Genomic DNA, 13,084 nt, shown 5'->3' on the forward strand with positions numbered 1-13,084 from the left:
CTCCCAGTCCCAGCTTTCTCCTTTTCTCTTCTGCATTTAACATGTTTGCAATAGTCGCACGTGTTGCACAAGATCCAGCATTTAGTCTTCTATAGTAATGGTGGCAAATCTCTCTCTACAGATCTCTATGTTAGGATCGCGTGGTTTTGCCATCGTATTTATACACATGGGATATACAGGATCCGACCCCCTGTCAGTGTCTCAATCACCCTGTTTTAATACACAGTCATTTCAGAAATGTTGTGTTTATCATAGAAGAGTTACGAATGGCATTGAAATAACGTTTCACTGCAGACCCGGTATTAGTTGAGGTGATGGTGATATGCAAATACTCGGACGCTGCAGGCTACGCTGGGAAAGGGGGTCCCATTTCCCCACCCAGTTGATCTCTACAGGCTTGAACACAGGCCTGGCACTGCCTGCACATGCTGGCAGTGTGTCCGAGTGCCTCTGTACACACACATGCTTCATACGCACATCTCTGGAACAGTGTGAAAAATAACTTTATTCCACGGAGCTCTTCAGTGAAACCCCAGCCTAGCTGTGCAGTCCCTACAGATGTGATTCTGGGTCTCCACAGTGGGCTGTTATTCACACCAGCTCAGGGCTGTGACCTGCGACCCTGGCTCTCCCATGGCAAGCTCGGATGGCTTTGACATCTTAACCAATTGCGCAGAGATGCTGATAGATGAAGCAGGGCCAGGTTAATCCCAGATGGGGGGGCAGGGGGAGTCGGGTTCCCTTCCAAAAGCAGAGCCTCTTCCAGAATAAACTATCGCCTTCAGCTGAAAAGCTCTGGGGCCGCGTGTTTGAAGTGGCTGTGATTCCACACGGCGATGATAGAGAGAAGGAGCTTTCCCCTCTCTCTCCCAGGACTCTCCGAGACAGATGTTCTTTCCGTTTTCCTGCTCCGCGCCCCTCCTGTAGTTCGCATGGAAGCAAGCATGTGCTGTTTGAAGGGGTGTTGTCCCTTTGATTTTTCTTTGATGTGGACTGCAAGGTTTAACTGCAGAGGAGGTGCAGGCAGTTAGTTAAACTGCCAGTGCAGTTTATAATCATGGCAAGAGTTAGACTACAGTCTACCTAAACTAATACCAACCTATTATTATTAGTAGTATTATCATGCAGTGCTTAGATGTTTTCCCTTACGATAGCCCTTATAAAAGTTTGCCATAGTAAAAGTGTAAGAAAACATGGCAAATAACAGTGAGGTATGGTGAATCATATTACAAAACCTGGCAAACCAGGTAAACTATGGCACGTTCCTAGTATACCCATGGGAAACACATGATAAAAGAGCAAAAATATTGTGCAAAAAAACTGTGGCAAATTTTTATAAGGGAGAAGATGGATGACAGTTAACTGATATTAATTGACAATAACTAACCAGGGGTGGGGTAGCACTTTTCTTTTTTGTAGACAGTTGACAGCCTCTCACTGCTGCCTGCTTTCTGTAGCGTCTCGCAGACCAGTACAGTAGAGTTATAGCAACAGCTGTTAAAAAAAAAAAGAAGGCTGCATTCCTGATGGATTTCTCATTTAAAGTCCTGGCAGGGTTCTCTTTCCCACCACTTTCAAGCCTGCCGCTCCTTGTAAAATGTTCTGCATATCAGAGAGGATCCCTCACCCTCTCCTGGGACCTGCTACTCCGCTGCAAACATGAATCAATCACAAGCTTGTAAAAACTGAACAGAGCACCCCCCCCCCCCCCCCCCTCCCTCCAGTCCTGGCTCTCTCCAAGTGTGAGCAACTCCTGTCCGAGCATCTGAAACTAAAGCGAGCAGGGTCACCTTGTTATTAAAGTCAGCGTTCAATGCAGAAGTCCGCAGCTTTTCAAAGCGTTTCCAATCCCAATGTGCTCAAAGGAGGAGCGTGGCTGTCGAAGCCTAGGATATAATATGAGGGACATATAATCATGTAGGGGAGTCTTGAAACGGTAATAAAATAAGAGGTTCATTTTAGCAGACTCCTTTATCCAAGGCAACTTACAGAGACTAGGGTGTGTGAACTATGCATCAGCTGCAGAGTCACTTACAACTACGTCTCACCCAAAAGATGGAGCACAAGGAGGTTAAGTGACTTGCTGGGGGTCACACAGTGGCTGAGGTGGGATTTGAACCGGGGACCGCTGGGTTACAAGCCCTTTTCTTTAATCACTGGACCACACAGCCTCCTTGGCCGGTCCGGTATATACGTCACAAAAAATAACTGTTATCTATTCTGAATTTTCTAATGGAGTTTAATGGGGGTAGGGACTCGATCCAGACCAGGACTAGCCACCCAAAGTCAAGTAAAATACATCACTGGTCAGTATGAAGTAATGTTCTTAGAGGGCACCTGAATCAGGCTGTGCTGGCAAGCTTACAGTCCAGTCTATTAAAGGTCAGCTGAATCTCTGAGACATTGCATGAAGCCCTGAGGAGGGGTTTGGTTTCTTCAGTGTGTTTAAAAACTGCAAATGGTACACTGCTGCTCATTCTGTTTAAATAATAGCCCTAAATGATGTCATGTGATGAGCTGTGGCATTGGAGTCATGGATATAATTTGTTGATGCAATTTTCCCTTCTAATCTAATTCCGAAGTGCTTTGAACATCCTAAGTGGGTCAACTTAAACTTCATTTTCTGAAAAGGTCACTTTAGGAGAATGACTCCAGTTAAGAAAAGTAAATAATGGCCATAGGTCTTCAATGTTTTTTGGGGAGGAGGAGGAGGAGGAGGGGGAGCAGGAAGCAAAAGAAAGTCATGCGTGCTTTCTCATTGATCATCATCCACACACACACACACACACAGTTGGAACAGTAGGAATCTGTGTCCGGATCCCAGTTCACGTGATCATGTGGATGGCCCATTTTAAAGTCAGGGCTAAGACCTCCAGAATTCAATTCACTTTCTTGGAAGGATTCAAACCCACGGCCAGAGCCTTTTCTTTCCAACCTTCCCATTTCCCGTACATCGTCTATCGCGGCCCGATGCATTCAGCTTCCTAAAGAGCTCGGCAGACATTTGAACGTTACAGGCTCTGTGTAAAATGTCCTCGCTGTTGCTGCTGTCGAGGCATCTGAAATAGAGACGGGGGGGGGGGGGGGGGGGGATCACATGACCAGCCTCTCGATTCGGCCTCTCTGCAGCTGGATTGGGAACACAAACAGCAGCCTGGCACTGGGGTGACGGAGCAGCTGTCAGTGAGCCTTTCCCTGGGGCTGGGAAAGCCGAGGGAGAAGCAGAGTGCTGACCACAGCCAGCAAGATATACAGGGCGGCCGAACAAGGGGCTCACTGATCCGCTCTCAAAGACGCACTGAAACGGGGGGACTTTTCAAAGCGCTGGGGGGTTATTTGTAATGCAGTTCATTTGATCTCTGGCTGTCTGCGTGCACCCTTTAGTGCGGCCCTGCCTTTGTATTTGTTTTGTTTTTTATCTGGGTCCCATCAGTCTATCAAATGAGATATATTGATGGATGAAAAGAAAGAAAGAAAGAAAGAGAAAGAAAGGGTCTTTTTTTTGCCCTAAGAGGCAGCCTTTTGAAGAAAAAAATATTTGAGCTTAGTGTGTGTGTGTTTCTTCATTTCGTAACTTCGTTTCTCAGTAGTCTGCACAGTTTGATTATTTATTTCTTACCAGACGTCCTTATCCAGGGCGACTTACAATTGTTACAAGACATCACATTATTTTCACATACAATTACCCATTTATACAGTTGGGTTTTTACTGGAGCAATCTAGGTAAAGCACCTTGCTCAAGGGTACAGCAGCAGTGTCCTCCCACCTGGGATTGAACCCACGCCCCTCCGGTCAAGAGTCCAGAGCCCTAACCACTACTCCACACTGCTGCCCCAATTTGTTGGACTTGTTGGACAGTCCTCTCTTTACACAAGCTCCGCTTCCCTTGATCGCGTGTCGGGCTGTGCAGAGACTTTGGTTATTTTGGTTATCCCCGTTCTGCCATGTGTGTGTTTGAGTGTTCCAGAATCAGGATTCTGTGCTCCGTATTCCATGTGCCGAGTCTGAAGGGCAGAGAAGACCGCTAACGCTCGGCCGACTCGCTCAGGGACAGTCTTGCCCTGCTTGTTAATGCACGGATTAGACAGAGCAGTTAAGGAAGGACAAAAGGGCTGAATACAATCAAATTAGAATACAATACAGCGCAATTTGAAACGGCAGAAATGTTGGGCGCTCAAAGCAGTAGAGGTTACACTGTAATTATAATGCTCTACATTTTTTTTTTCTTTTATTGAGTTTTTGTTTTGTGCACCCAAGCATGTAGTGGATCCTCCAGAACTGGGTTTGAACCCAGGGTCGCAGCTAGAAGGCTACCCCAGTACCAGCTGGGCTTCTCTGGGTATTGGGTGTCTGACATGTCGGGAATGCGATGTGGGATCTTTGTTGAAAGAATAGACCCAGGTTTCAGTCATCAGTTTCGCAGTTGTAGCTGAGGTCTAATCCCTCGTTTCCCCTTTGAGTCTCTCTGGTATGTTTTATTTCATCAGAGAAGACGGCCATCTGTCTTCATCAGCCCACCAAACCCCATAATTACGCAAGCAAACGTAGCCCGCTCCCCCCACGCCAGGCAACTCTTTTTACTGCCTTGTCTGACAAATTGTGGGAGCTGATCCATATCTCACTAACTGCTGGGGTAATTAGTTCCAGACCCCCTCGACAGAGGGTAGAACCACAACAGCTACCTGCTTTACGACAGAAAAAAAAAAAGAAAAGAAAAACACGACCCTCCAGATGAAAGCTACCGGAAAACAGAGTCCGAGCAAAAAAGCGCAGGAGTTGAATACAATTATTTCTGGTGTAATATACAGACCCTATACGCAACGTTTCGGTGTGTTTAACACGCCTTTGTCGAGGGAAAGTGTGCTGGAAAACAAACAGTGGAGGTACTTCTAGGCTTTCTATTTCAATCTGTTAATGTGTTTGTGATGTCATTCACGACATGGTTAATGATGTAATGATCCACTATCCATTTCTATTTAACCCTTCAGGCACCGTGCTAGTAAGACTATATTTATTTAGTTATTTATTTATTTATTTTTCCATTCATTTTCATATATATATGCAGTGATCACCCATCATATAACACTCCTCTTTATAGTGTGGAATCAGTTATAACACGGTAGGATCGTGGCTCCCATTTGCTCCATAATGCCATTACAGTAGCCCATTTATACTCATTATAAGGCAGAACACAATTAGCACGGTCTTGTAACTATGGCTCCCCACTATAGCGTTCTAAAGGGTGAGCACTGTATGTATATGTATATATAATCTCTTTCCAAAGCTGTATTTAACTGCTTGTTCATAAATATTCCTTAATGTTCGGAGGGTTTTGCTAGCATTTGATCTCATTTAATTAATCAAACCGTGATTTTAAAAGGCTTGCAGCTGCAGGTATGCTTGGAGATCTTCTGCTTTACATTGTACAAAATAAAAGCAGAGGGAACGAGTCAAGGGAGCACAGTAAATCACTGGTACAGCTGCACTGAATTAGGCTCTTCTTCTTTATTTGGGGGGGGGGGGTGTCTGAGAGACCGCTCACGTTCTCCACTTCTTCAGAAACTTTATCTCCATTGAAGTGAGGGCTCTGTTACCCAAATATGTCACCGTAGATTAGATTTCATTACCAATGAACATTTCACACGTAACTATAATATTTAGCAGAATCTAATAACCATTGCCTCTTTATGAAGCGTACAAATCAATTTGGCAAGAAGTTTTTTTTTTTTTTCTTCTATTGGGCTTCAAGCTATTGGAGCATCAGTGGTTTGCAATAGCTTCCCAGTGTGAGCCACGCAAAGGGAGAGGATTTCTTCAGCTGCTCATTTTGTTAAAACTGGAGATGTTTAAAAAAGAGTGTCTGCTTCTTAATAGCACCCTGTGGATAGTAAAATCAAACCAGACAACGATATCATTAAAACGCTGGGGTAGAAACACATATATTTATGCACTGTGAAAATATATATATTCAATGAAATGGCTTTGCTTAGGGTCACACAGTTTGTCACTGGCTGAACCGGTCCATGCACACAGAAGAGAACGCTTCCATGTTATTGTTCTATCAGACTTCAAAAAGTTGGAATGTATATTGAAAGCAATGGATGAGAGAAGGATCCTTTTTATAGAGTAATGCATGCCAGCATGACATAAACACTGCAGTTAAAGAGCACAGACGCAAAACTATTGGAAAGTCTCTCCACGTTTGGACGCGCGTTGCTCCGCATTCAGCCTCGTCCCGTAGACACCCACGTGCCTCATCATCTCGTTTCAAAATGGAAGTCACTTTGACAGCGCCGCGTGTCGTGCATTTCCCAGCGGTTTGTGAGTTGTGAGAAACGAGTCAGCAAGGTAAACAGAAAATAATTTATTCCAGCTCCAGCTGCCCTATTAATAACCTCCGCCTACAATCCCTGCAACCAATCAGGAGCATGCATTCCATTTGCAACTTGCTGCTCAGCTGGATTACATGCATTCCGTTGCGTTTGCAAATATTTGCACCACAGAAACAACGGGTTTCCATTTAGATTAAGAATGTATTAAACATTAACACCATGCTCTTTAAGAGCAGATAACAAACCCGGTCTTGCTCCTCCATCTGAGGAGGAGTGTGGCAGGGATCACAGCTGCTGCTGTTTTTATATTGATCTCTGTAAAGCACACCTTCATATCTTCTAAGATGAGTTCCCATCCTGCTTATAGAGACAGGTACTGTAAGGAAGTACTGTGCTCGCTCTGTGAAGCAGGCAAGACCAGCCCACCCATCCCCTCTTCCAGCGCTGTTCCTGGGAGTCATGTGTGGGGTTTTTTTTGTGTCATAAAGGAACAAATAGGATTTATGTAGATTGCAGACAAGAAATAGTGGCAGTGCATCAGCGTTGGTGTTGTAACAGAGACTCTTATTATGAGAAGTAAATGGATTCCTTTCAGTCTCTCATCCTTCTGATACTTATCAAACTAATCCTACCCAGTACTTGCAGATTCACACTTCCAGCAACTTTAATTAGCATACAGCCAAGCGGAGACTCGCTCGACTCTCTGGCTGGCTGGCTGGCTGTCGTCACGAGCAGCGAGTCCCTCGCAGGGGAAGGCCAGGGCCTGGAAACCAAATTCACACTGCTCTCCTCACCTTGAGGTATTGGGACCTTGTGGCTGGAGATAATCCTTACCAGTGTTTGATTTATTTTTCTCAATGTAACTGGAGCGAGAGAGAGAGATACCCTACCACTTTGAACGCACCCTCACCCCTGCTGTTTTTGCTGGTTTCTGTGGCTTTGGGACGTTGGGCAAACCCTTGCTTCTCCACGGATGTTTCTCCCAGAGTTCGTGAGACCTTTACCCCCTCGGAATCAGCTGTGAAGTAGCTGAGAGATTGATGTTGGGCTCTTGTACGCCTCTCAGTCTCTGTTATGTCCTACTTTTTTGCTGTGAAATTCAATCACATTTGGCAGGTTTTTAGTGGTGACCGTCGTCCTGTCTGCCTGCCGCTCATCGGCTTGCCGCCGCGCCTGTAATCCTAGGAAGACACATTGCTGGTGTCTCTGCAAACAGGAGAAGAAATCAAACCAGATAGGCCGGTATGATTGATAGCAAATGAGAAAGGAGGTAAAGTGAGGCTCGCCCGCCTGGTATCTCCTTTCATCTGCCCCGGCTTCAGCGATTTTATACGCTGCGCTCCGCGGAAATATTGAACACGCAAGTTATCTCCCCAATTCTTTTGGTGTGTGTGTGTGTATGTCTATCTGTCTATCTATCTATCTATCTATCTATCTATCTATCTATCTATCTATCTCCCTCTCTCTCCCCCTCTCTCTCTTTCTCTCTTTCTCTCTTTCTCTCTTTCTCTCTCTCTCTCTCTCTCTCTCTCTCTCTCTCTCTGCTGTTCCTGACTTTACTAAAGGGAGCAGCAGTCCTAACAATCTGACTCCTGGGGAGAAGGGGAGGTTATCTTGGGGCGGCAGTGCATCCTTTCTTCCTTACTTCAGTAAGCAGGGGAAGGAAGTTAAACTAACATAAAGGAGGGGAGGTGGGGAGCAGGCAGGGGGCTGGAGATCACTCGTCCTGCTAGACGCCCCAGTGAAACCCATCCATTCGGGGGAGACTGGAGCCCCTGTGATGGTGCCCCGCAACAAATAGCTCTCCGCTGGCTGCTGTTTGTTTGTGCACAGCAGGGGGCGCCACACACTCCTGCCCTGCTTCCCCCTTCTCCACGTCAGTCTTCCATCACGCTCTCCTAAACCCGAATAGGGGCGACTTCCTCTGGGGAGCTGCCTCGGGACCGCTGCGTGACGCGGGAGGGAAACAGAAAGAAAAAACAAAAGAAAACCCGGAGATCTGAAAAGCTGTTGTCTGTCTGGATTTGGGGGGAGGGGGGGGGGCTCCTTTTTAATCTGATGAAGATTTATTCGCTCCTCCTTTTGTGCTGCACCGCATGCGTCCCTGTCTGCCTTTTCTTAATCGATTACCTAAAAATAAAAGAAGCAGAGCTGTTTAAAAGCTGTTCGGTGAGGAGCTGTTGATGCTCATTGATACACTCCTTCACCGTGGGCCGGCCCATTGGTAACAAAAACAACACCAGCAGATTGAGATTGGCTTCTGGGATAGACTTCTGCAACATCATTTTGTAGTTTCTTTCATTACATGATGTTAAATAAAAGATTCATAAAGTTTTGTTTTTTTTTAATTCTGTCTCAATCTTTAAATTCTAGGTGATGCAGAACTTTGGTCATAGCTGTGGTACATTTTTGGGCAGTGACCCTTCCGTTCTGAAGCTGTGTTACAAAGTGTACAGCAGGTTCACAGACATACTTGAGATGTCTCATCCAGTAGGTCCTTTAATTGCCCTGCCTTCTTTTCCTGGGCTTAAGGGACCCTGTTTACACAGATCAGGGCTCTGGACTCTTAGGAAGAACAACATTCTGTGCCCTTGTGTGAAGTTGCAGTTTTCTAGAGGGATTAGGCTTTTTAACAGACAGGCAAAGCAAGACAAACAGTCAGGGAGAGGTGTCGGGGATTGAGCACAGACAGAAGTCTGGATAAGGGCGACAGAGTTTGTTCACTTCACCAGCAACGCTACTGTTAATGAACCCACTGGACATGCAGTAGTTCATGTGGAACATTAACCCCTTTTATTTTAGAATGCTTTTTTTTTTTTTCTAGCAAACACAATTGTTAGATAACCGACCCTCAGAAATGCTTCCAGGAAGCTGATCTTCTCTTTCTTTCTTATTCCCCCCAGGTGTGGTTCAGTAACCGCAGGGCCAGGTGGCGCAAGCAGGCTGGTGCCAATCAGCTGGCAGCCTTTAATCACCTGTTACCAGGAGGATTCGCACACACTGGAATGCCAACCTTGCCAACGTACCAGCTTCCCGAGTCCAGCTACCCCACCTTATCCCAGGGTAAGAGAAACGCCACGCTCCCACAGTCAGAGCCACCACACTCTGCAGCCGCTGGCTGTTATGAACCAATCGACGTGTAAAGGTGTACCCGAACTGAGCCAACAGGTCTAGTCTTCATTAGTTATGAGAGACCAGAAAACGATCAGGGAATCAGCACTGATGGATAGTGTTCATTCAACAGTCTTGCTAGAAAGGACAGATATGCCAAAACAGTGTTCCTGTATTTTCTTCATTGGGTCTGATGCATGTACGTTTCTTCTCACTCGTTGTGAATTGGCAGATGGCAACAGCGGCACAGTGCACCGGCCGCAGCCGCTCCCCCCCTCCTCCATGCACCAGGGGGGTCTCACCGGAGACAGCGGCTCTGCCTACGGGCTTGCGTCCAACCGGCACGGCTTCTCCAGCTACTCGGAGAGCTTCATGAACCCATCGCCGTCCAGCAACCACATGAACACAGTCAGCAACGGACTGTCGCCACAGGTCAGTGCCACGCAGCCAGGTCAGGGGAGCTCCAATCACCCCCAGGGCATGGGTGTAGAAAGAGGGGCCAGCTGAGAAAATCCTAATACTGAGCTAAAGATTGAAATCGGTTCTGAATTCCAACACACACACGCACGAACACACACTCTCACGCACGCACGCACGCACACTTAAATCACTCTCATCAAAACATTCTCTGTTGTAAGCAGTGTGCTACAGTGCCCTCAGGAACAAGCAATACATGTTTGAAAGAATGTCGTACAGTTTTACACAGGCTCATCTTTCTGCACCAGGTAAAGAGCGCGGCCCGTCTGTTTCTGCACCTCTGCCCGTTTCTCATTTAACACCCCCTGGAGATATTCAGAGCAGTCCTGTTCTTTGTAAAATGGCAGGGAGAGCCATGACAAAGATTAAATGGGATGGTTATGGTTTATGTCTGAAACTGGTTTGGGTGAAAATAGGTGTGGAGTTTCTGCAGCAATATATTTTTGTTTGTTTGTTTGCATAGCATGTAGTGACCCCCGGTGGCTGAGTTTTGTAACTTGCGCATCTTAAACAGAAAGTCAGATGTTCATTTTCTTGACAAATAAATTAGATCAGTTTCCATGCAAAATAATAGAAATTCCAGTAGGGTGCTGTTTTCTGCGTTTTCTTTATTCTAAAATCAAGCAATACTTCGTTATTTGTTTTGTTTTTTTGGAAAATCAGAAGCTCCCTTTCTCGTCCCGAAATGAAATTGCACAAGGATAACGTGATAATTAGCTGCTTTAATTAGCTGCTTTGCCGTCCTCAGTGAGCGTGTATATCAGTGTGTAGCTGTGGAGCTCTAAATACTGTACATGGGGTCGAGTGATTGTGGTCTGCAGTGGAAAACACAATTCCATTGCAGCTCTGCAGAGTGCGTGCGTGCGTGTGTTAGGGTGGAGCGGGTGAGAACCCGTGAACAATCCTTCTTGTTATCCTTTCCCTGCACCTTGAATAATAACCATTTCAAATTAAGCTTTCTAGTAAGGGGTTGATTCCTAAATACCACAGAATGAAAAAATAATCCTACTGACTGGTATTGAAGCAAATCAGTGGTGAACAGTAAATTATACACAATTACAGAACCCACTGACAGTGGCCTGTTCTGCCCACCCTAAGCAACAAGATCTGGTTAATAAGCAGAAAATAAGATTGAAATGGTGTGTAAAGAGCTGAAAATGATTTTCAATGCTGCATTTGTCCGCAATTACCCCCTCGTGCACACGTATTTTTTTATTGAGAGGGAGGTTTTGTGTTTGTTTGTTTTTTCCATATATTTTTTTCAAAGCAGATTGGAAACATTGTGGTATTACTCTCTCTCTCTCTCTCTCTCTCTCTCTCTCTCTCTCTCAAAAAGAAAGAATTAAGGATTTCATTACAAAAAAAGAGCTTTTCTCTTGTAGTGGAGAGTTGGGGGGGATAACACGGGTATTTCACAGCACGTTTGATTGTTAATCACAGTGCACAGGGTTTAACCACTAATGCTTCCTCAGCAATTGCATAAACACCAGGAACACGGCGCTCTCTCTTTTTATGAGTGTGATTCTTTCATGCTTATTGCAAAAACAGCCTGCTGGTCTGATCTCAGCAAACATCTACCCCTGTTATAAAAATGGGATTTGTACTGCAGGACTGTGTCCCGTATTTCACCCATGGGAGATACCATTTGAAAGTAAAATAAAGCCTACTTATGAACATGCATTTAAGGGAGATTTATAGCAGCCTATAGGTAACTGCAACCTACCTAACAGAGCGTATTAGAAATGTGTTTATTAACGCAGGAAAGGTGTCGTTTTGTCACGCTTGTCTGCAGAGAGTATTAATCTTCTCGGATGAGATATAAAAAATAAATACTATAGTATTTTATTATATTGGCCAATGTAATGTACAATAATTACCTATTTTGTATTCCTCATAGTACACTTGCACATTGACCAGAATGCTATGGTATTTTTCTGTATTCCATAATATAATGTAAAGTATTTCATGTACTATGCTGTTGTAAGCTACAGTGCTTTAGAGAATGCTCTAGTATGTTACAGTATAGTGTTCTGTAGTCTATAGTATTCCATATGCTATGTTGTGTTTTGACCGTAGTGCTGCAGTATGTTCTTCATATGGGGTGTGCAGGAGTGAGCTGGGGGGGGGGGGGGGGAGAGAGAGAGAAAGAGAGAGAGAACATGTGGCAATCCCATCAGGACCTTATTGTCCGTTTAAATTGATGTACTCTTTGACAGGGGTATCCGAATTCAGGTCGGCCCCTCTGAGACCCCCGCACATGGACATAAAACTTCCAAACGAAGTAGCCTTAAACAAAAAAAGCACAAAGCTTTCCCATTCTCGGAGGTTTGACAGCGCAGGCATCTGTTGAAATCAGTTAAAGTTATCTCACCCTCCTTAGCAGTGGAAGCTGCAGCTGGAATTCTCTGACTTGTTTGTTAAAGCACCGCTAACACAAGGCTGTTTCCTATTACACTGCACAGTCCTGCTGCTACATGAACTCTGCTGGGTGTTTTTTATTTTCCCATGGTGTCATACAGCAGGGCTGTGCTGCACTGGAAATAGTGTCAGATCAGATCTACTGTGCAGAATGTCTTTCAAATGACACTACTTTATAAAATGTCACCACACCATCTTGTGTATTGCACGCTACCATACACAGGCATGCTTTTTCAGATTTCACTTGATGCACAGTGATAAACACTGAAAAGCAGCAGTCCAGCAGTTTAGATCTACGGACTGTGGCAGTCTGCTTCTGATGGATGCAAGATGCCCCAGTGTGGAAACCTAGTTCAGGTGATCATCATCATTTGTATTTTTTTGCACACTTTTTCCCCTGAAGAAAGCAAGCAGTTCTAGAATTGGTTATTGCAGTCCGTCCAGCGATCATGCCTGCCGGCGCTGTCCCCCGCACAGCCTGCATGCTCAGGGTGTGTCGCGGGTTTAAACCAGGGAAGAGAGAGCCTGAAGGCAGCTCTGATTCCTCTGAGTAAGCCAGTCGCTGCTGGAAACAGCAGTCTGCAGAAAATGGGCAAACTTTAGAAAAAACATTTTTTTCAAGTTGTCTCTCTGCATCATTTGGCCTTGGAGGAATCTGTATACATTTTGTTTAGACATGTGCAATGTACATATATGCATACATACATACATACATACATGCATTCAGGGATGGGAATAAGACTCCT

At 45.2% G+C, this 13,084-nt stretch overlaps 1 protein-coding gene across 2 annotated transcripts in view; it reads left to right on the forward strand.

Annotated features, from left to right (window-relative positions):
• LOC117425012 (paired box protein Pax-7) overlaps window positions 1-13,084 on the forward strand; it is a 100,350-nt gene that overhangs the window by 67,681 nt on the left and 19,585 nt on the right. For both annotated transcript variants that reach the window (XM_059002101.1, XM_059002102.1), the window contains 2 exons: window positions 9,236-9,395; window positions 9,676-9,875. In XM_059002101.1, coding sequence (XP_058858084.1) covers window positions 9,236-9,395; window positions 9,676-9,875 — 360 coding nt within the window. The remainder of the gene's footprint in view (window positions 1-9,235; window positions 9,396-9,675; window positions 9,876-13,084) is intronic.

The sequence above is a fragment of the Acipenser ruthenus genome, chromosome 27 (assembly GCF_902713425.1).
Source record: "Acipenser ruthenus chromosome 27, fAciRut3.2 maternal haplotype, whole genome shotgun sequence".
NCBI classification, from domain to species: domain Eukaryota; kingdom Metazoa; phylum Chordata; class Actinopteri; order Acipenseriformes; family Acipenseridae; genus Acipenser; species Acipenser ruthenus.